We start from the raw sequence: 24,841 nt of genomic DNA on the forward strand, positions 1-24,841 counted from the left end.
GCGTAGGCCGTCCACAAACCACCTTTTCTGTAATCCATCCGCCTAGTACAAGGTAATTGGTAAATACTTGCTTATTAATAATAGAGACCGAAAGGTCAATTTATACAAAAGGAAGAGACGATGTTTCCTTAGGAAACGATCGTAAAGAATAGAAACATTCTATTCCAGAGAAAGCAAAAAACGAAAGCAAACTAAAGCTAAAGATATTTACAAGATAACCATTAACTAATAATAGACGTCTTATCTATTATTGTAATACCCTCCCTTAATGGTTAATCTATCTAACACACCAAGCTGTCCTCTGAATTTGACAAACTTATCAGGACCAAGAGGCTTGGTGAGAATGTCTGCAGTCTGATCTGAGGTAGGAACATACTGCAGATCTATAGTCCCGTCTTCAACCAGCTGTCGTATGTAATGACAATGAACATCCACATGCTTGGTTCGTTCATGGAAGACTGGATTCCGTGCTAACTTGATAACGCCTTCGTTATCAACAAACAGAGTAGTCGGTCCTGCTGGTGACATCTGCATATCCCCAAGCATCCGACGAAGCCAGACAGCTTCACATCCTGCCTTAACAGTCCCTCTATATTCAGCCTCTGTAGAAGAGAGAGAAACTGCCTGCTGCTTCTTGCTGGTCCATGTGACTGCACCGGATCCCAAACTGAACACATATCCAGATGTTGACTTTTTATCATCAACAGAGCCTGCCCAATCTGAATCTGTGAACCCACTGAGTTTAGGATTAGAACTCCGAGAATACAGAAGTCCATAATCAGAAGTGCCTTTCACATAACGAAGCACACGCTTTGCTGCCATCCAATGATCAGCCTTAGGAGCTGTCATAAAGCGTGAAATATAGCTGACTGCGAAGCTGATATCAGGCCTAGTAGCAGATAGGTAGATGAGGCTGCCTACTAGTTGCCTATACGTAGTATCATCAACGGAAGGAGAATCAGACTTGGCTGATAACTTGAGACCTTTCTCCATAGGTGTAGATGCAGGTTTGCAATCCTGCATTCGAAATTTGTCTAACAAAGCTCTGGCATATTTGGACTGAGAGATGAATATACCAGAAGACTGTTGCCAAACTTCAACACCTAAGCAATAATGCATGAGCCCAAGGTCAGTCATATCAAAAGACTGGCATAAGTGTTGTTTGATTCCCTGAATCAAAGATGCCGAACTGCCAGTGATGATCAGATCATCCACATAGACAATCAGAAGGATGATGTCACTGTCAGTAGTCTTGATGTACAGATTTGAGTCTGAAGAACTCCTCTTGAAGCCTTGATCACTGAGGTACGTATCAATCTTGATGTACCATGCCCGAGGGGCCTGCTTCAAACCATAGAGAGCTTTTACCAATCTGAGAACCTGATGGTCTTTACCAGCAACCTTGAAACCAGGAGGTTGCGTCATGTAGACCTCTTCATAAAGATCTCCATTCAGGAAAGCACTCTTTACGTCCATCTGATGGACCTTCCAGCCAAACTGTGCTGCCATGGCTAGGACTAATCTGATGGTGCTCATCTTTGCAGTAGGAGCAAAGGTCTCCTCATAATCAATGCCCTGACGCTGAGAAAAGCCCTTTGCCACTAAACGAGCTTTGTACTTATCCAAAGTACCATCTGATTTGTATTTGATTTTGTAGACCCATTTGCAGCTAATGGGTTTCTTCCCTGGGGGAAGATCAGAAAGGACCCAAGTGTTGTTCTTCAGCAGGCTCTAGTGTTCAGATTGCATGGCCTGTTCCCACTCTGGAATTCCTTTAGCCTCGGAATATGTTTGAGGTTCAAACACACTGTGAATGTTGGCCATAAGAGCAAAGTTAACAGAATCTATAGTTTTGCTCTTTTTCCGAGTAGTTCTCCCATCAATGAGCTCATCATCATGAAGATCAGCAAGTGTCTTAGCCCACCACTTAGGCCGGAGAGGAGAATGACCAATAGTAGTACTAGGAGATGCTTGATCAGCAGGATCCTGATCAGAAGAATCTGGATCAAACTCAGGTGAAGCATCTTCAAAACGAGGTGATCCTGCAGGAGAAGCCGGAGGTGGCTGTACAGGTATCACTGGCAGGACTGGAGCTGTAGGAGCTATTGGAGCCCTCCCATCAGGTGGACCTAATGGAAGCCGAACTCCCAAATCATGAACCTGCATAGGCTGGTCTGCTAGATTAGGAACAAGAGAAACAGGCATGAATGGTCCTCGCTGCTCATCAAAGACTACATCGCGGCTGTATATGAGACGAGATGTCTCAGCATCAATAAGGCGGTAGGCTTTGTGAAGACTGCTATATCCAGCAAGCATCAGTTTTTGACTCTTGGCATCCAACTTGGTGCGTGAAGCATCAGGGATCCAAACAAAAGCAAGAGAGCCAAAAACCTTCAGGTGACTGATTTTGGGCTTGCGACCTGACCAGGCCTCTTCCGGAGTTTTACCTTTGACCGCCACTGTGGGTGACCGGTTCAACAGATAAACTGCAGTGTTAACTGCTTCTGCCCAAAAACGCTTCGGAACATGTCTGTGTTCGAGCATGGAACGAGCCATCTCGGTGATTGTCCTGTTTCGACGTTCAACTACACTGTTCTGTTGTGGCGTGTGGGGTGTGGTGAACTGGCGTTGGATGCCATGTGTATCCAAGAAGCTGGAGAAAACATTAGAACAAAATTCCCCCCCATTGTCTGATCTAAGAGTAATAATAGATTTCCCAGACTCTTTTTCAACTAAGGGTTTAAACTTCTGAAATACAATAAATGCATCGGATTTCTTTTTAAGGAAATACACCCACATTTTTCTACTGAAATCATCTACAAACAACAGAAAATACCTGTACCCAAGAATAGAAGGAGTGGCCATAGGGCCGCAAATATCAGCATGAACAAGCTGAAGTACTTGAGAAGCTCGCCAAGAATCGCCACTGGGGAAAGGTGTGCGATGTTGCTTCCCAGCTTGACATGCGTCACAAACTCCAAGGTGTTGGGTTTGAATCTCTGGCAAACCAAGAACAAGCTCATCTCGAGCAAGTTGTGAGAGATAATGCACATTTAAGTGCCCATATTGCTGATGCCAAAGTGAGCTGATGGAAGATCGCCGAGCAGCCATAGCTAAGTCCTGAGAATCACCAGAATCAGTAAGTCTGAAAAGACCATGATCCTCAAGACCAACTGCAATAGTAGACTTAGTCGCCCGATCAGTGATGGTGCACTGATGTGAACTGAAGGTGACTGCCAAGTGTGGAGAATGTCGCAGCAACTGACTGACCGAGAGTAGATTTAGTTCCATCCCTGGAACGTAGTACACATCAAGGAATATGAGCTTCCTCCCAATAGACTGAATTTGAATGTTGCCTTTACCAACAACCGTGTACTCTTCTCCACCACCAAAGATAACAGAATCTGAATAAGGCTGGTAGTTAGTAAACCAGTCTCTGCGATGAGTGAAATGTCGAGAGGCACCTGAATCAATGTACCAGGCAGATGACTGTACATGATCTGCGGGTCTTTTAGCCATGAAGGCATAAAAGGCAGATTCCACCTGCTCAGTGTGCTCTGCACTGTTCGCTTTGGGTTGCGAACCTGATTGCTTAGACTGGGCAGCTAAGCGTTTCTGACATGCAACCTTCATGTGACCATACTTGTGGCAATAGTTGCATTGAATGTTCTTCTTTTTGGTACCATCGGATGCTGGAGCAGAAGACTTCTACTGAGATGGTTGCTGAAACTTGCCCTTATCCTTCTGAAAGGATTTCGCAGCAAAGGCTAGCTCAGTGGAGGTGGAACTGGAGCTGCTACCGAACTGTTGTTTCCACCGATCTTGCTGAAGTAGCAGGGTGCAGAGATCAGTGAACTTTAGATCAACACCAGTAGATGTGATGTTGAGAGTCTCGATAAAATGCTCATAGGAATTTGGTAAACTCCGAAGAGTGATTACCACAATATCCTCTTCCTCCATCTTGCGACCGATGGCAAGTAACTGATCACGGATTTCCTGAATCCGATTCAGGTGTGCCTGGAGCGAGGTGCGCTCATCCATGACAATAGAAAACAGAGTGTTTTTCAGAAAGAAGGCTCTGCTCTTGTCGGAAGTCTCATGAAGACCTTTTAGATGTGTCCAGATTTCGGCCGCTGTCTTGCCAGATGGAATTTGAGAAAGCTGGTCATCAGCTACGGATAGTTTGAGAAGCATTACTGCCTCTCGATTGTTCAGATCCCATGTATCTTGATCAGGACTCGGAGAAGTCGGATGCTGCTTAACACCCAGAACAAGTTGATCGGTGTTTCGATATTCGAAGATTGCAATGATGCGTTGCTTCCAGGTTCCATAATTGCGACCATTGAATTTGGAATTATGCTCGAGCAGAATATTTGTCAGAGATGCCATGGCACGTTTTTCAATGAAAAACTGTGAAAATCTGTGAAGGCACGTTCTTCGAGGCAAAAATACGGAAGACCCAGAAAAATCAGAGAATGACCCAAAAGAGAGCTCGAAAAACCCAGAAGGAAGCTACTGTCGTTTTCTGAATCCGCTGGCTTGAAAATCGAGGCACAAAAATCGAGGCACCTAGAAAAAACGGACAACCCAGTTGAGTTCTCGAAAAACCCACTAAGAATTTGCAAACAAAAAAAATTTTCGACCCCAAAAATTAGGGTTTCGAAAAAAAACGGCCCTAGCTGAAAAAAGCTTGAAAAGACTTCAGATTTCTTATGAAAAATGGTCGAATCTGCTTCCCAGAGCACGATGACAGACTGAGACGGCTAAGAGCATGAAGATTTGATACAGAAACATGCAGATTTTCACCCCAAAAACGCGAGTCTTCAAAAAATGGCCACGATTTCCACGCGATTTGCAGACCCGTAATTCGGGAATTTCTCCAAGCAGAAAAACCCTAGGTGGGTTTTGGAGAAATTAGCTGAAATAATTTTGGAAAAATTTAAACAAATAATTTCAAGAAGAAATTATAAATTTTTCCGAAAAAATTTAAGTATTTAGCTCTGATACCATATTACAAGGTAATTGGTAAATACTTGCTTATTAATAACAGAGACCGAAAGGTCAATTTATACAAAAGGAAGAGACGATGTTTCCTTAGGAAACGATCGTAAAGAATAGAAACATTCTATTCCAGAGAAAGCAAAAAACGAAAGCAAACTAAAGCTAAGATATTTACAAGATAACCATTAACTAATAATAGACGTCTTATCTATTATTGTAATACCGCCGACTTGCTTTCCATTTTGTTTATTAAGTCTTTTAATCTCCTGGCATAGACACGGACAGTTTCATGCTTCCCCTGCTTGGTATTGAAAATTTTCGCTACGATTTCATTATCATCTCGCAAGAGTTTAAATTCCGCCAAGAACTCCTTTTTAATGTTATCCCAGGTATCCAGCTTCTGCGGATCCATAGCTGAAAACCAATCAATCGCGACACCCCGTAGGGTTGCCGGAAATTGCCTGACCCATTCATCGGCATCTGTGATTCCATTTGCCCGCCAGATCGTCTCACATGTCTTACAATGTCGGATGGGGTCCGCTGTACCATCGCCTTCAAATTTCGGCAGCTTTTCTTTGGGTCCCGCCATAACTCCGGAGGTCTGCACTCCTACAGTGGTTGGCACTCCCACATTGGCGGTCGACACTCCTACATCGGCAGTCTGAACTCCCACACCGGCGGTCTGCACTCCCACACTGGAGGTGTCGACAGCTGTGAACCTTGGTGAAGACGAAGGATCCTCCGAAATTGTTTCCCGCGAAAGTCTATCCTGGACGAAGAGGTCACTCCACGCTCGTGCTCTGTCGGCACTGCGAGTCGTGCGAGTTGATGCTCTTTCGTCTGAATTTTCTTCCCTCGGCGAACACAAATTCAAGAACTCCTCCCGTACTTCTTCCACCATTTCCACCCGCTGCCGAGTCTCCTCCAACAATTCCTCCGCACTTCGGTTGCCGTCGGCAATCTTCTGAAATCTTCGTCGGCATTCAGCTTGCTGTGCCAGAATTAAATTCTCTTGCGCAATACGGATTCCATCTTTTCCCTTCGGCTTATTCCGATCCTTGTTAAGCTGATTTGGCATTAATCTTCATTCTTCCCACCTTCCAAATTCAGTCGGCAACGGTGCCAAATGTTTACCGTACAGGTAAAGAAATCAACATATACAGACAATGAACACGAACAACAGAATTATATTATTATTCGCAATAGTAGATGAATGATTTACAATGATCCCAGATAGGATATAAATACTACCGCCGAACCTTCCCGAAGGAGTCCGTCGGCCACAAATATTCTATCCGCTACAAACTATCTACCGACGACGTCGGCTACAGAATACAGAAACACTGCCGGACCATCGGCTACAGAATACAGAAACACTGCCGAACCGTCGGCTACAGAAACACTGCCGGACCGTCGGCTATAGAAACACCGTCAGACCGTTAGCTACAGAATACAGAAACACCGCCGGACCGTCGGCTACAGAATACAAAAACACCGCCGGACCGTCGGCTACAGAATACAAAATACCGCCGGACCGATCCAGTCGGCTAATAGTCTTCAGCTATCATGCTTTGCAAAAAATCATCACTCTCCAAACATATTTTAAATGATTTAATCATTTAAATTGTTGAATAAAAATATTTTTTTAAAAGTGTTTCTAATGTTTTTAAAGTTATTAATTTATTAAATAAAATATTTTAAATGATTTAATCATTTAAATTGTCGGTGGTCTTAATTTTTGTATTAAAAACATTAAAATGAGGGCTAAAATATATAAAATTATTTAATATTATATTTTACATTTATATTTTACCAGGAGACTTCGGGGAGACTTCACTTTTTGGATTAGGAGACAGGGAGACTTCAGGAGACTTGGTCGTGAAGTCTCCAACCTTTTTTGAGGTCTCCAGAGATGTGAAAAGTCTCCAAGACCGAGATGTGACTTTTAGGGGGGAGACGGGTCTCCCGGTAACCATGGTCCAACGTATAAACTGTGTGTATTGCTAGTCAATAACCACATTGGAATTGTTTTTAAGCATTACAGTAGTTGTACATTTGTATATCCAAATCAATTGCTGTATTCTTGCGCTTATCAAAGTTTACTAATGGCTAAACATGTTCTTTATTTGATTCTTATATGACAAATGCAATTCATGCGATTGATTTTTTTTAAGGTGTATCTTGAGTTAATAACCACCATGAAATTTTTTTCAACATTACAATTGTTGGACATTTGTACATCCAGATCAGTTGCTAGTGTTTTTGTGCTCACCAAAGTTTAATAATAGTTTTTAAAGTAGATTCAGACAATTTTCTAAAGACCTTTTTTTAAATTTTACGTAACAATTATAATTCATGCTGTTGATTTTTTTAAAACTATTGCTGAATACTTAATTTACATAATTTTAATAAACATTGGAAATTTCAAAATTTGTTATATGAAATACTTTTTGTCATTTTTGTTACTGTAGGCATTACTCAAGATATTAAGCTCCAGTGATCGACAGTCATTGAATAAGTCAAATTTGCTGCCGATATTTGCTTCAAAATTACTGTATAGAGCATTTATTAGAGAATTTGAATGGCCTATTGAATTTATTCAGGTAAGAACATCTTATTTGGGGACTTATTTTATCTTTTGCAGGCTACTATTGTAGGATTCACATTCTGAAGAAATTATTTTTTTGAACTGCTGAGATAACATTATGTCAAAAGACATGTTACCTCAAGATATACATGAATATTTTGAGGCTTTTCTCTCAGTAAATGGGAATTAATTCATTTATTTAACCTGGTTAACTATGGCTATAGGGATCTCTCCCTTGTCAGCAAGATACTAAAATACAAATGCATTGGGTTGCAGGATCTAATGCCTTCTACATGGTTTATGAGCAAAATGCCCTGTTGTGTACAGAGATTTTCTTAACATGCTGCTATCAATTTCTGGGCTATTGAAAAAAAATGCTGCAAATACAAAAAGAAAGTCTACTTGTTTTACCACACATAACGTTACATCATATAGCTATACCTACAACAATGCTAGAGTAGTAGTCACCCTCCTTGGAGCTATTGATCAGCATAGGCATTATGCATTCGACGCCAGGCCCCTTGCACAAACCCAATGCTCATTTCAGGAAATCTATGGCTTTTCTTGGCCTTGTGCATCCTATTCTTCATGGTGGGTTACAAGCAGTAATGAATAGGTACCAAGTAGCATTGGAGGAACCATTGGGTAAGGGGGTACTGCCATCACAGTCAACATATTAACTACTTTCTTTCCTTTGGTCATCTCATTAGCATAATTATCTCGATAGTAGCTTCTTTGTACATGAGCTGGGCTGTAAATAGGAGTTGTGAGTTTATATATGGCTAAGCCTGCAATAGAATGTAATTTGATTTTCCAATTTTGCGCTTTCTGCTTACACATTGAGTTTATAAACTTCATCAAATTACCTTTGATTTCTACATTCCTTAAACCTATTTGATGACATTATTGAAGATCTCGACTAATGCTTGGGCTTGAGACTTTTATTGGTTCCTTCCTTAATTTTCACAGACACTACAGCAACTAGATTACCATCTGGATTTCTTATGATATATCTATTTCCAGATTGCCTCTAGATGAACCATAAATGTTCATTTTGACTCATCTATCAGTTTTTGGCTGTTCCATTCCTTTACTTATTTTAGATTTGGATGCGACTCCAAGATCCCCATCAACAAGGGGAATTTAATTGAAAATGTTGGCATACTATGTTCCTATAAATTTTAATTTTTTAATGAAGGGTCATATTCAAGTGTACTTTTCAAATTGACAAATCATACAAATATCGTAGTTAAAATAATGGAATATGTTGATCTCATGCAAAGATAAATGTCTATTGTCCTTTTGTATTGTTGCATTTATCTTGACTTATATGAATTTCAACAAAGCCTTGCTAACAAATTTTTAATAAATAATGTGCCATCAAATTTTGAAAACGGTTTTGTGAAATTTGAAATTTTTTATATGACCAAAGGAACTCAAATAATTAGGATATATACATATAAAATTAGTGTGTATTCAAATAAACATTAGGATTATAGTATTTGCATCCAGTGTTGGATCTTTATTTATTTCAAAGTGTAAATTATCTGTAAAGAGGGTGGATACTTCACACCTAATCTGCTGTCCTTTTCACACCTAATCTGCTGTCCTTTTCAATCCTTAAATGTAAATTGATTAAAGATATTCATGTTTTAACCTTCTATGTATGGAATCATAGAAAAAGAGCCCCTATGATAACTAATCTATTCAAGTAGGTGTGCTGAAACCTCTTCTTTTTAAAATAGGATTTAATATAAACAACAAAAATAATAAATTTAAAATATGGTGCAAAAGCATCCTGGGGTAGTCAGCAAGCCTGTATGCAAGAGCATTGGGCTCGGATTTGTGGACCTATGGTTCACACTATTGGGGATGTGTTTGAGGCACATTGAGGAACCTTGTCCTAAGTGCGCATGCAATTTGGAGTAATCATGCTGGATTTAGAGCCATTTTGGTGGTTGTTTGTAACGTGTTCCTATTTCTTGGGTAGGCTTTGGAGTTTGTTTCCGCAAGCTTTGATTTGTGGGAGTTGGCTAATGCACTCTTGGATTTGGATTGTTAGATGGCATGTGGCTAAGTTATGCATTGTAACCTTGGGGCTTGTCCTAAGTATTTCTTAATTTAATCTATCAGGCTGACTTGTGGCTTGAGTGTGTATTTAATGTGAGTCTTTATTTAATGTAACTTGCTAGGCTGATAAGTAGAGGGTCTTGTGTTGTCTTGAGTCATTCAGTTCAGCATGGAGTAGTTGAGAGGAACAAAGTTTCGTAGAGCTGGTAGCTAAGTGTGGGCTTGAGAAACAAGAAGGTTGCTTGGTGGCTTGCAAGCACAAGTTTAGATTCTTCTTGGGGTTTCTACCAGATTGTGGGTCTAGACTAGCTAGGGTTTGGATCTTGCAAGGTCTTGTAGAACTGTTATTGTAATTGGTGATGTATTTGGCCATAACCTAGAAGGCTTTACAATCGGCCATGTTGGATGTAAATCTGATTATTCTATTATGAGAATTGACATTATTTTGGATCTAAATTTCTGTGTCATCATTAGTGTTCCGTTGTGTTGTTATTTGTTGGGGACTAGGACATCTCCTTTGGGGATTATCCTGCCTCGTGTATTGTTGTATCAGAGTTGGTTGATCTTGTGGATTGTTGCTTTGGGTTTGTGAAGATCTGGAAGATGCCTTGGAGTAGATTAGACCCTAGGGCGATTGCAGATCTATGTGATGTTGTGGAGACTAAGATTTCAGAGAAGGTTAAGGTGGATTTCAGATCTGAGATGGAGTTGTTGAAGATTGATATGGTCATTGAGATCATGGGAGCTATAGTTGGTGTACCAAGGAATGTGGATACTAAAGATGGTTATGAGGAAGTTGTTGAAGACTTTGAGGTTGCTGGATCTAGCGGAGAAGACAAAACCGATTGTATGGAGAGACATGTGGAAGACAAAACTGGTTGGTTGGATAGGTCAGGAGCTCGGTTGAAGTTGAAGCACAAGATGAATGTTTCAAATTTCTTAGGTACTTTGAATTTTGAAGACCTAATTGATTGGATTGGTGAGTTAGAAGACTACTTTGATTTAGAGGATATTGGAGATTGTCTCATAGTGAGGTTGGCACAGACTGAGCTGAAAGGACATGTTGCTTTATGGTGGAAAGAATTGCAAAGAGATAGAGAAGAGGAAGGTGAGATGAAGATCACTAAGTGGAGATTGATGGTAACTAAATTGAACACTAAGTTCATTCCTATTGATTATGAACTTGAGTTGTTTAAGAGTGTCATATCTCCATTTTAAGATAGAATTTTAATAATAATTAGATAATACAATGTTATTGAATAAATAATAAAGTTATATTAAACTAATATTAAAATATAAAATAAATGAATTAATAATTATTTAATATATATTATTAATAAAATAATATTTAGTATGATATTTTAAATAATTAAAAAATAATAAAATTTCAATGAGTAAAGAAAGAAATAAAATTAAATACAAGACATAATATTGTAGAAAGTATATTAAATTTCTAAATAGAATTTCATAATAAATAATAATAAACACAAATAAGTAAATAAACAATATAACATAGAATAATATAAATTAACTAAATCTAATGAGAAGTCGAGAGATTTAACAAATAGACATGACTCCTAAAATTAAGATATAAAAGGGAGAAGAGTTTATTTTAGAGAGGGAAAAAAAGAAGAGGAGAAGAGAGGAGTTCAAAAAGGAAAAATGGAAGAGGAAAGTAATATCATGAAGAAAATAAGGAAGTGACTTTTTGAAAAGGTATGAATGATATTAAAAAGATGTGAACCTTTAAAAGGGTCATAATTATGAATGGTTGTGACTCTTCAAAAATATTGTGATTATAAAGTATTGGGATTTTTTTAAAGGATTTTAGTTATGAAGTGTTGTGACTTTTCAAAAGGATTATAACTATGAAGTGTTGTGACTTTTCAAAGGATTTGTATTATGAAAGGTTGTGACTCTTGGAAAAGAAAAAAGCTAATAAGGTAAACATTTGTTATTTTAAATTTTATTTAATATTAATTATGATAATAAGGAGGTAACATAATTATATAAAAATACCAAGGTAATAAGAATGAACATTTTCTTTCATTTGACATAATTAAATAAAAGAAATAAACATCTAGTCGATGTAATTAATTAAGAAGAGATAATGATTCAAGAAAGATCTCAAGATTATGATAATCAATAAGAACTAGGTGGATAAGAGGGTAGGGCCGAGTCCTAAGCAAGAGGGGAATATTCCGACTCTTGGTCTTAGGTTTATCGAGCTATGGGACCCCACCACAATGTTCGAGGATTGAGGTATGGTATAGCATCTAGGCATGGTGAGGGATGGAGAACACTCATTTGAAAGGTGAGGACCAAGATCTTGTCAAGCCTTTAATGCGGTCTCCTTGTATCCCCGAATGACCTAGCCTATACATACAATGTAGTGGATAGGATATGAACATATATGAACAATTATCTTTGATTAAATAATGCAATGATAATATTTTAAATTGATTCCTTGGATAAAAATAGGAAAATATTATACGCACTTGCAAGTAGGGACATTACAAAGAGGATGCAGAATTTGAAATAGAAAGATATGATTGTGAAGGATTATACTGAGGAGTTTTATAAGTTGACTATTCGGTCTAGGCATACAGATTTGTCTAAAGAAAAGGTGGCTAGAAACATTAATGGTTTGATATTCAATATTTAGGATGAGATTGGTATGTTGAATATTGCTTTGGTTGAGGATGCTTATCAGTATGTTTAGAGGGTAGAAGATAAGTTGAAGAGAAGACATCAAGGTAATTCTCAAGGGAAGGAATTGAGGAAAACTCTACGAAGGACAAGTTAGTGGCTGAGGATGAACCAAAACTTGTTGAATAGAGGAAAACAAGTAGAGGTGGATTTAAAGGTACTTGCTACACACGTGGTGAGGAAGGAAATAGATCTTTTGAATGTTCCCAGAAGGTTGGTGATAGAAGAGTTATTGTGGTGAATGAGAATGTGGATTTAGTGAATGAGCTCAAGCAAGAGGAGGAGAACTTGTTGATTCGGGGAGTGTTGCTTGGTAGGAAGGTACCCAAACCTTGTCAATGGAGAAATTTGTGCAAGACTCATTGTAAGTCTTAAAGTAAATGTTGGAATGTGATTGTGGATGGTGGTAGTACTGATAACATAGTTGCTGAGGAAATGGTTCAGAAACTTGGTTTGAAGAGAGTGAGACATCTTTGTCCTTATAGGATTAGTTGGTTGTAAGATGTACATGCTTTGGAGGTGAGGGAGCAATGCCTTGTTGATTTTTAGATTTGTATGTTGATCAGGTGTTGTGTGATATTGTGGACATGAGTAATTGTCACATATTACTTGGTAGACCTTGGCAATATGATTGTAGGGCAATGCATGATTATGTCAAGAATGTGTTTTCTTTTGAGAAGGGTGGCAATAACTTTTCATTGATTCCTTTGCAAATTGTAGAGCGCAGTAGGAGGAACTTGAATGTTGGTAGGCGAGTTGAGTTGAAGGATTCTCAAAGGGTTAGAGATTAGGGTGGGAAACAGACTTGTAGCACACCAAATACAAATGTGAAGATGACAGTTATAGGAAAGGAGTTTTAGAAGTGGAACAAAGGCAAGAGTGTACACGTTGATAACTTGGAGGACATTTATGTGAAGAACTAGTTCAGGGTTTATGTGCTGAACCCTAGAAGATGTTCTTCTAGCTATTACGAACATCTTTCTTCGCACTTGGGGTATCTAATGAAGGAGAATCCTGGGGTAGTCAACTATCCTCTATGCAGGAGCATTGGGCTTGAAGTTGTGGACCTAGGGTTAATGCAGTTGGGGATGTGTTTGAGGCACATCAGGGAACCTTGTTCTAAGTGTGCATACAATTTGGAGTAATCATGTTGGAGTTAGAGCCGTTTTGGTGGTTGCTAGTAACCTATTCCTATTTCATGGGTAGGTTTAGGATATTGTTTCCGCGAGCTTCGTTACGTGGGAGTTGGCTCATGCGCTCTTGGATTTGGATCATTGGATGGCATGTGGACCTATGCCTACGGGCGCATACTTTTATGTTGTCTTATGAGTTAGTTATGCATTGTATACTTGGGGCTTGTCCTAAATATTTCTTAATTTAGTTTGTCAGGTCGACTTGTGGCTTTAGTGTGTATTTAATGTGAATGTTTATTTAATGTAACTTGCTAGGCCGACCTTTGGCTTGGTTTAGTATAGGTAAAGGGTCTTGTGTTGTCTTAAGTCATTCAGTTGAGGATGGAGTAGCTGAGAGGAACAAAGTTTAGTAGAGCTAGTAGTGAGTGTGGGCTTGGGTAACAAGAAGGTTGCTTGGTGGATTGCGAGCACAAGTTTGGATTCTTCTTGGGGTTTCTACTAGATTGTGGGTTTTGACTAGCAGGGTTTGGATCTTGCGAGGTCTTGCAGAATTGTTGTCGTAATTGGTAATGTATTTGGCCATAACCTGGGAGGCCTTATGGCTGGGCATGTTGGATGTAAATCTGATTATTCTATGAGGATTGGCATAATTTTGGATCTACATCTCCATGTTATTGTTATTTTTCCACTGTGTGGTTATTTTCTGGGGGCTTGGACATCTCCTTTAAGGATTCTCCTTCCCTGCATTGCATCAAAATATAAGAGATTTAACACAAAAATAATTAATGAAAAAATATAGAAGAATAAAATAAAAATAACAAAATGAAAATTTAGTTAAGTTAATGAGGGTCAAAAGGCATGGACATCTCCTTTAAGGATTCTCCTTCCCTGCATTGCATCAAAATATAAGAGATTTAACACAAAAATAATTAATGAAAAAATATAGAAGAATAAAATAAAAATAACAAAATGAAAATTTAGTTAAGTTAATGAGGGTCAAAAGGCATGAAAAGTTGTGATTTCCTCAAACATGAGATATATAAAAGGAGAAGAGAACTTCATTTGAAAGGAGAGAAGAAAGAAGAGAAAATGGAAGGTGTTATTTAAGAAAGAATAGTGGAAGAGTAAAAGGAATAAGAAGAAAATAAGGAGGTGTTTCCTTCAAAAGGAAAAGTTATTAAAGGTTACGACTCTTTCAAAAGTCTGCGATGATTCTCCTTAGGTGGCAGATTCTCCTTATGAAGATTTCTGTTGGTGATGTTTTACCCTCCTAGGGTTGTGAGTCTGTATGTTGTTCACTATATAATGTTTCTGAGTCGGCGAGTCACTTATTTTTGAGTTTTCCTTTGCTTCTTGGGTGTGGTCCCTCTTCCTTGGTCAACCAGTTGTTTAGAATGCATCCCTGAGTTATCTTGGGTTGAAGTATTGGTTGGGTTTGTGGACAATTTTGGTGATCATCTTAATGTGTTTTGATCTGTCTTATTCTGTGAGGTACTTTGGTTTTTGTGGTCCAAACGAAATGAGAACTTATGAAATAAAAGAAGGCTTACTGAATTTAATGATAAACTCACCTATCTTTTCGTTATGTCACAGGTGTCTGCTGTTATTGAAATACAAAAAACAGCTTTAGGATCCTTGCCCAATAGGGATTGGTGCTGTTATACAAGTCTGGTGTCAGATCTGCTCATTTGTTCAATGCCTATAAGGACTTGCTGCATCAAGAGGAAATTAAAGCACTGGAATAGGTACTGCAGGTTAACAGAATCTCTTAGGCTGTGATATAGAGCCTAAGAACAAAGAACCAAAATAGAAAGATACACCCATACAAGATAAAGTTGCTGCACCAGATAGTGTTCCCCCATTGGGCACATTTGACACTGATCAGGCTGAAGGAAGCAATAATATAGTGGTGTCATGGGACTGATGATGACCAAAGCTCTTTTTATTTAGCAATACTTAGAACTTGCTCGATAATTACCATTTCTTGATGTAATGTAATATGATACTTGTAGTATAGTCAGAGTAACACAGTATATATTGCTTGCAGTTGGTCCTTTTTGACAGTTTTTTGATGTGATAAACATCTGGAACTCATGATGTTATTCATAAGCTATCTCTAGTAGAAAATAATGGCAGCAGTGATGAAGGGTTGTGACTCTTTCAAAAAGGTTGTAATTATGATAGGTTGTGACTCATTCAAAAGGATTGTAAATATGGAAGGTTGTCACTCTTGCAAAGGGCAGCAATAATGAAGGTTTGTGTCTTTCTCAAAAGCTGGTAATTATGAAAGGTTGCGACTCTCACAAAGGGCAGAAATGATGAAGGGTTCTGATTCCAATGAAAGGTGGTAATTGGGAAAGTTTGTGACCATTGCAAAGGGCAGACATGATAAAGAGTTGCAACTCTTTCCCACATTGAAAGATACAAAGTGGACAAGGTTTCATTTGAGGAGGACATTCAAGGGAGATTTGTTGTCCTCAATTTTGAATTCACAGAATTGGACAACCCTACACAATTTTCTCATGAATTTGTATGCAGAATCACTAAGTTTGGTGTTCCTAAGTATGTTTTACCAAGGCAATGAATTAAATATTTTATGAAGCCAGTGAATTATACCTTGAATCAGCCTAGATTTCTCATCCTACAAATGCTATATCTGAAGGTTTCTATCGAGTTTTCCTTTGTTTTTCTTGCAAAAACGAGTTTTTCTTTCTTGACTGTAGGTACTTGATTTTTGTTAACCTTCAAGTCTTTGAATTTTTCTTGATTGTTTGTTTTTATAGGTTTTGTTTTCACCCTAGCTTTGCTGCATTTTGAATTCTGCTCATCTTGAGCTATCATAGGCCTGATTTGGAGCCATATTTCAAAAGATAATGAGGAATTACGTAACCTGCAGGTGGGGTTTTGAGTCTAACTGCAAGTCTTCATTTCTTATTCAGAGTTTTGTGATGTGGAAACAGAAGTCCATTGAGGTCTCTTAAGTCATGATTAGTGGGCTTTTTGTTAGTCACATTGCATGTCATTTGCCTGCAAAATGGAATTAAAACTCCACCATTACATATTTGCAAGAAAATATGAGGATTTTAGTGAGATTTAAATGCTTTGTGGTCTTCTGAAGCCTGATTGCATGTCTTCTCTTTAGCGTTGAAATGCATGTAGAAGACAAATTGAAACCCACCTATTTCTTAAAGATCTTTTTACAAGGCATTACAAGTTTTTGTACGAAAAAAGTTTAATGAAGTGAGTGGGCTTCTTAAGCCCATTTGCAGCTCATTATAACTTTATAAACATATATTTATTATTTTAAAAGATGTGTAAAGACTAATAAAAAGTTTGACTTCCTTCCAATACTTGTAAATACTAAAAAGTCAGTTCATTTGGAGTAGTATGCTTGCAATCACATGTTTAAAACCCATCTATAATCTTTTGGCATGTAATGTCATTTTAAAAGCCTATTTTGAAGGCATTGATTTCCATCTTGCATCATGGCTCTAAAAGTCCGTTTTGAGGCATCAAAAACATAGTCTTTCAAAACAATGCTCACAGCAGTTGTAACATTGTTACAAAAGCCCATCTAGGGCCTTTGTTCATGTTTTTGGAGACACCAATGTATTTCTAAGCTTGTTGCATAAATTTGGAAGCCTGTTGCTGCTTTATGCAGCGTTTTAGTATGTTATAAAATTAAAAAGCCCATTATTTGTGCTGAAGCAATGCATTATTGTTTTGAAAGCCTCATTGGTTTTATGCCAGCTCTTCCAGTGTTGTTTCTGAAGCTCAATGCTAGAGATTTGGGTATTTAAGAGATATGTTTGCACAAAAAATCTGCCGTTTTTGTTAAGAAAACCTGTTATTTCTGGGATGCAATTATTGCTAAGTGTTTGTTTTGTATTTGAAATGTAATGACTGCAGAGACCTGTGTTTTTGTCTTTCTCAGCTCAAGCTCTGTCTTTTTTTACTGTTTTTTGGCTTTAAGGCATTGTTTTGCGACTTTAATAGCTAGGGCATGCGTTTTTGTATTCTTGTCTATGGTTGTAGAAGCATCATATATTCAGCAGGGGTGAATTCAAAGGCAAAAAATTTACAGAAAACCATGACTTAAAGCAGAATAATGTGAAAATCAGAGAAATAAAAGCAAATTTCCAATAGCTTGGCATGATTCCAAGACAAATTGAAAGAAAATTCTGCCTTGAACGAGGCTGACCACTCAGGTCTGCCAAAATAAATAGAAAAAGCAGAAAACCATAGTATGAAAATTAGAAACAGTGATGCCAAAATATGTATAAAGGGCTATGAATTCAAAGATCACCAAATAAGGATGGAAAGGAGCTTAGCTCAAAAACATTGTAAAGATCAGAACTCAAGGGAAAAGTACTTATAAAAATGATTTGGAACTTTCACTTTCAGATTTTTCAAGTGAATTAACAGTTCCAAGTGTCTTTCAGTTAACCAAATCTGGTCTTCTTTCTTCAAGGGAACCGATAGAACATATTTATTGAAAAAGAGTCACCTCTTGAAGTGTTCACTGTTTCCTTTTCAGTTTCAACTCTTATTGTGAAAATCTTTTCTCAGTGAAACTGAGGGACACATATTTGGCACCAAATCCAAGAGTACCCAGTGCGAGAACATCCTCGGGATAGGTACTTGGAGTACCAAAGTACCCCCACTGCCACCGCCACAGCCACACCGCTTGGGTCCTTGTGGACATCATGGGTACTTTGGTGCTTGGGTGCTTCATCCATTTTGTTAAGGAGAACAAACTTACCTCTAATTGGGTGCTTGGGTGTTTTATCCACTCTATTAAGAGGAATAGATTTACCTCAAAGAGAGTGGAGATGCTAGTTGTTGTACACATTGTCCTGCACATCGTAGATTGCAAGAAGCATGTGTACAAAGAAAACCTAGCAGCATGATGGGATGTAGAGCTAGATGACCATCTCATATTGATGAGGATTAGATTGCAACTGAAATCGACATAGGGTTGGTTGGTGTTCCTTTTGTGTAACTTGACCGTGAGGAGTCCAGTACTTCCAGTGATGAGCACTTTGGCTTGGGGGATGATTAGAGATTTCCTATTAGTACATTTTGTCATTTTGACATGATTTTGTATTCATCTTGATATTGACCATGATTCATATCCTGTATATACTACTCATTGTAATCATGTTTATCATTATGATATAATTGATATTTGATAGAACAATTATAAATCCTATTTGCTGATAATTTGGATGTCTATTTGAATCTTGATTTATGAATGTTACTATTGTATATATACTATGTTACTATGTTGAATGTTCAATGGCTATTAGTACTAGTGATGGTATTGCTTGTGGAATTAGTAATGGATGTGATGCTTTTGAGTTAAACATGGAGCTCCCAAGTACGAAACCTAAACATATCTATCATGAAGCTCCCTGTAGAAGCATGAAGACTGACAAAGGATAATGTAATAGGAGTTGTGTCTTGTCAAACACGGTTTTTTTATCATGCATTTTGTAATTAACAAATTACTAGTAATGCAAAAGCAAGTTGTTATTGCATGTGATAGTATCATCTGCAAAGCTGTAACATGTAATTCAATTGTAGGTCAAGTTAGTTAGGACGTAAAGTTTGAATAAGTTAGTTAATTAGGGAATAGGTCAAAGTTTGTTTGGTTTCTCCCACATTTTGCTCTTAGCCCCCTCACCTATAAATAAAGGAGGGTGCTCACTGTAATTTTCCATCTTTTAGCAAGGCAAGAAAACTTTGTCAATTTGTATATGCACTGTTAAGACTTTGCACTTGGATGAAGATTTAAATTGCTTTCAATAAAAGAGGCAACTTGCTTTCAAACTTTGTATTGATTCATGATGTTGTGTGACGACATTTCCTGGATATTGATTGTGAGTTTTTTGCTTTGTTCAAGAGCGATTCCAAAAACAATCATGCAGACTTTGCGTTTAGAGTTATATCTCAATTTGGGTTTATGGAGACTTTGCGTTGTAGAAGGGCGAATTGATATAGTTGATAGTGGCTTCAAATACTTAAGGCTAATATAATGTGCTTTAGTGTTAAGTACTTTCATGAAATTTAGTGAGCATTCGATAAGAAACTTTGTGAGCAAATGGGGTTGCAAACTTCGATAAGTACTTTGTTAAGTACTTTCGTGAAATTTAGTGAGCAAATGGGGTTGCAAGCTTTGGGTTTAACCATGGAGGAAACTTTATAGTTAAGTGCGCTCAGGGTGGAGTAGTACTGGGATGGTGAACTCTCGGGAAGTCCCAGTGCTTCACCCCTGTGAGCATCACCTAGATCCAATGAGTGCTAAGTGTCCCACTTATTCTCATGAGAGATGGATTCATGTTGAATCACTACTCATGAAATATGGGTCAATGAGTTTGACTCAAAAATCACACAGTTAAATCCTGATTGCAATATCACAATGAAACTCTGTGTCTTATCGTTGATTCAGTTATTGAATCATCACTAGGAAAAGTGTAGAAGATTCTAGGTTTTTGCATCTGTCCCACCCATATAAAGTAGTGTTGAATGGTGGCTTCGGTTAGATGCAAGTGTGACTGTTTGTATATGTGCATGTGTATATGCATATTAGTTCATTATATGAACTGATATGCATGCGCACATACACAATTATCTTACATAGATAGGTTTATCAATCGCACACCTTAGAATCTAAACACCCATTCTTGCATCAAGTCGAAACCATATATATCTTAGTAAGTATATTGAAATCTGATGTTGCAGATAAATCTTCCTTTGGTACAATTCATGGAATAAACTATAATATTCATAGAGTCGATCTAATTATGATCGAACATGATATTATTCAAACATGATTGAGCCTGCTTAAAGATTGTGCAAATGATCCATAACAGATTGGCGACTTGGTATATGTTTCGATTGACTAAGTCCCAACCATCTGATTAGGATAATCATATTAGTATTTGTTTATTTAATAAAGTCATGTCAGTGGACATGAGACATCTCCACTCATGACATGTCTTTTGAACACAAGTCTATTGGAAACATATTTATGTCTAGTCGATTGGACCAAGAGGAATATAGAAATCAATAAATATTCTCTCATTGGTAGTTCGACACTTACAGATCTGCAATCAAATTGCATTCTAAAATTCAGATCGGCAATTTTAGATTAGAAGGCAAATTAAAAATTGAGGTTCAAACTTATAGTCTTCATTGTCAATGTAATTCAAATACATTTTAGAACCAGTCTGATCATTATTTGCAAATTCAAATAAGAAATTAGTATTCTCCAATCCAAAAATTGCTAATACTATACCAGTCATAAGAAATTTAATTTACATGATCAGATTTGCAGATCGCCTTGAAGGACAAAAAAATTAACATCATGGACGTTTCGAATCATGATGCTACTAAAAGAGACCAAGTTAGATTCATTTATAAAAGACAAAAAGATAGAACCCGAGCTTGAACCAGGAAAATCTCAATGGATTGAGGGTAACAAAAAAGCCATGAAATTAATAGTAGATTCTGTTAGGGACTACATAGTACCTATCTTGGAAAAATAGGAGACTGCATACCTTATGTTCAAATCCCTTGAGCTCACATTTAAAATAAATAACATTGGCAAAACCCTTTTGCACCAAAAAGTCAAATGAATCACATAAGCATGAACAAAGAAGAATGTAATATCCCCAATTTTGTCCACATCTGAGTTTTAAGGATTAGCCAATTATTGTCATCCTCGTAGGCTAATTATTGTAGAAAGAGGGTCTTCTGTGTTAGAGGCTTGGCTTGGGAGGGTCTTATCTTCTCCACATTTCAGTAAGCTACAGGTTGGCCTTCATTTGGCTTAGATCGGACTTCGTTTGGGCTTAGTTTTGTGTACTTACTATTTGTGGTAAGTTGGTGTTGATCGAGACGGACCCTTTCTATTTTTGGGAAGTACATTTGTTCACATGGAGAAATAATAGGTATGACTCCTATTTCAAACAACATATTTAAATGATGAGTATTTTGGGAGTTATTAAATTTTTAGTGGCCAAATTATTATTAATTATTAAATGGCTTATTATAAAGTTTTAACTTTATAATTTCACTTAAGTTGGGAGTTGAGTTATCATTGTAAAGTGCCATTTATTAATTAGTTAAGCCAAGTTAAGTGAGAAAATTTAGAGGAAGCTTCTAATTAATGTTGTGTTGTGAAGCTTCTTGAATGAAGTTACATTTTGGCAACAAAAAAGACTTTGGAGGTTATAAATGCAAGCCCATTTGTTGAGAAGAACATGTTTGAATATATATTTGCTTTTGTCGCCTTTGTGGCTTTTTTTGAGTTCTGATTTTCATGCCTTTGCTGAAGTATAAAGGTCTGAATTCTGGGCTGTTTCATTGGATCTACAGCTGAAGTATTGTAGACTCAAAGTTGAGATTTAATTTTGAGATTGCTTTGCAAATAGTTGCTGAGGTAAAACTATTTGCTAATTTCTTCTACTGTTTTATTGTGGCTAAGGAGAAAAATAATTGTTGGAGTTGATTATTTTCCAACCTACTGCTGAAGTATAGTAGTTTTGGAATTTGAGTCTTGTGAATTAATTTGGGAGTCTTTCATTTCTACTCTTGCTGTAGCTTGAAAGAGAACTACTGTGCTAGAAGTTTGTGATGATTCTTATTTGCATTTGGGGAGTTTGATTTCATTGAAGTTTGGCATCCATCATCCTTGGATCAGCGTGAATGTTATCTGCAATTACAAATGCCTAATATCCTTTTTGATTGACGTGATTTCTGTCCTATGTTTGACAATCAAATCTCTACCACTAAATGTCAAATTGCTGCACATTTGGGCAAGCTTTCAGTGTGGTTCTATCTGCATATATATGGTGAACAGGATTGCCCTATCGTGCTGTACACATTTCCTTGGTCTGGGCGGTATTCAGATCTGAATTTGGGTGTGGTATTTCAGCCCTATTAGATGCTTCAATGGCCTACTATAAGGAGTGACTTTGATTTGCTTCAATGGTATGTTAAATCTGCATCTAGTGAACACTTAATCTTCTGTTATTGGGTATCATTTTGGGACTATTGTAGCATTACATCTTATGCTGTGATTGGTGGAGAAGTTTGATACTTTGCTAGGTTTACTATTACATTTTACATCTCATTGTTGGGTGTTTAATAAGTACTATTTATGCAATGAATAGAGAGGATATGTTCATTTAATTGTGTATCATTATTCTGATATCAATTGAAGTTGCGTATGCAAAGTTTATTTTTGAATAAGTTGAAGAATTTGGTGTTTGTCGAAGTTATAACTAGTTGGTAGCAAAGAGTTATCCCAAATAGCTTTAGGTGGCCTACCAAATTCATGGGAGTCATTTGTACAAGGCATAAGTGCAAGATCGAATCAATAGAAATTGGATCTGTTACGATCTGACTATCTTAAAGAAGAAGCTAGACAGATGTCAAAAGGAAATACACAAAAACATATAGATGAAGATATTCATGTCCTAAACTCAAATTCACATAAGAAAGGAAAAAAGAACTGTAGAAGGAAAATAAATTTTCATGGAAAGGGTTCATCCAAGTAGAGAAGAGATATTTCTCAAGTTCAGTGCTTTAGATGTGATCAATATGGACACTATGCTGTGAAATGCCTAGACAAGACAAAGTAAAAAGCATCCTATGCTAAAGTTGGAAAAACAAATTCGGAAGATGATTCTCAGAAGTTGTTATTCCACTCAACACTATCAAATGATGTATCAAACAAATTCAATACTTGGGTGTTTGAAAGTGGGTCGTCAAGACATATCATTGGATTCTGAGAACATCTAGATATTATGGTGGAAGAAACTAACAAAGAGGTAACCATTGGGGATGATTCTACACATTGTGTAAATAGGGTGGGAACTTGTACCATCAAATTAGAATCATATATCAGTACCCAACTAAAAGATGTACTTTTTGTACCTAGAACTAAGAGAAACCTAGTATCAATATCTGCCCTAAAGGATAATTGATATAGGGTCATCTTTATGGATGGGAAAGTTCTAGCATGGCCAAAGAACTCTACATACAAGAAAGCTAAAACCATATGTATAAGATAAGGATACCTATATAGACTTTGCACTCGGTCAAAACAAGCGCTCATTCATGAAACTTCTGACTCTAATGATATTTGACATTGAAGATTAGGGCATATTCACTTTTGCGCCCTAACCTTCATGGAAAAACTGGTAACAGACCACCCAAACTAATTGGTATCATGAATAAGAATTCATAATCAGCAAGAAATGCAATCGCAAGTAAGACTCTTTTCCAACACGAGTCTCAATATTTATGATGCCAAAATATTAACAATATGCATAAAAATGATAAGATAGTTGATGTTACCTCCCTCTCAACTCCCTCTCAACAATCGCAATAAGATAGTTGATGTTACCTCCCTCTAAGACTAAACATCCCTCTGAATGAGAAGCTCCCTCTGAACGCAAATATGAATTATCAAATCAATTTAGTAAGCAAAACCCTCATGCAACCTGCATAGCTCTCATCATTCAAGATGCACCCTGCAACCAAGGGAGATTATAACATCAATCCACAATGGAAGTCAATAGCTAGTATGAGATACTAATGCAACCAAAGCAATAATAAATCTTAGATACTCCAAAATTGTGTAATAAAAACTTATCTGTCATAATCTTTGTTGCAAACTTCAATGGCTTCTATATAGAATGTGCACTTTAATCCCAATTCCTTACTTGTCATCTTTCGAACATATTCGCTCTCGGAATCTTGCAGGTCTCACGTGTCCCAACCATCAAGAACAATAGTCATATTATGAACAAGAGTCATATATCTGGAGGTTGCATTCATGATACATAATATCTTTCTTGCAATCATCATACAAAAGAAAGAATCATCGCCGCAACTATTGATGATAAAAGGAAGACCAATTTGATAACCAAGAATTGGTTAGAAGACACAGACAAAAGCATGTCCATTATAGGAAGAGGAGTATGCAATCGTTCGTAGACGATGCTTGAAGGAGCTTGTACAATGACACCTAGATGTAGCAACTCAACCATCCACGATGGCCTTCAACAATATTACATGGCTAATCTTTGCTAGCGCACCAAAAGAAATGCTTAACTAACATTTATGATATTAAGAAGACACTAGATTTCCTGTTGGTTACAACTTACTTCGCTACTAAGAATTTGATAAGAGTCTTCTCCTGTAGCACTAACATGGAACTCTTCTTCCAAAGAATTTATATTACCAATACAAAATTCTTTTGCTCTTAATTTTCCGTCATTGGTAGATGATCATTCCATCACTGACATAGAATTCTTTTTGCCTAGTC

At 37.4% G+C, this 24,841-nt stretch overlaps 1 protein-coding gene across 1 annotated transcript in view; it reads left to right on the forward strand.

The window, feature by feature from the left end:
- The window catches only part of LOC149556229 (uncharacterized), a 294,057-nt gene that overhangs the window by 60,818 nt on the left and 208,398 nt on the right, over positions 1 to 24,841 (forward strand). Inside the window, exon 5 of the mRNA XM_089830364.1 lies at positions 7,473 to 7,604. Coding sequence (XP_089686490.1) covers positions 7,473 to 7,604 — 132 coding nt within the window. The remainder of the gene's footprint in view (positions 1 to 7,472; positions 7,605 to 24,841) is intronic.

Source organism: Cupressus sempervirens, chromosome 5, assembly GCF_028749045.1.
Source record: "Cupressus sempervirens isolate cs-2001-9-10 chromosome 5, ASM2874904v1, whole genome shotgun sequence".
Taxonomy (NCBI): Eukaryota; Viridiplantae; Streptophyta; class Pinopsida; order Cupressales; family Cupressaceae; genus Cupressus; species Cupressus sempervirens.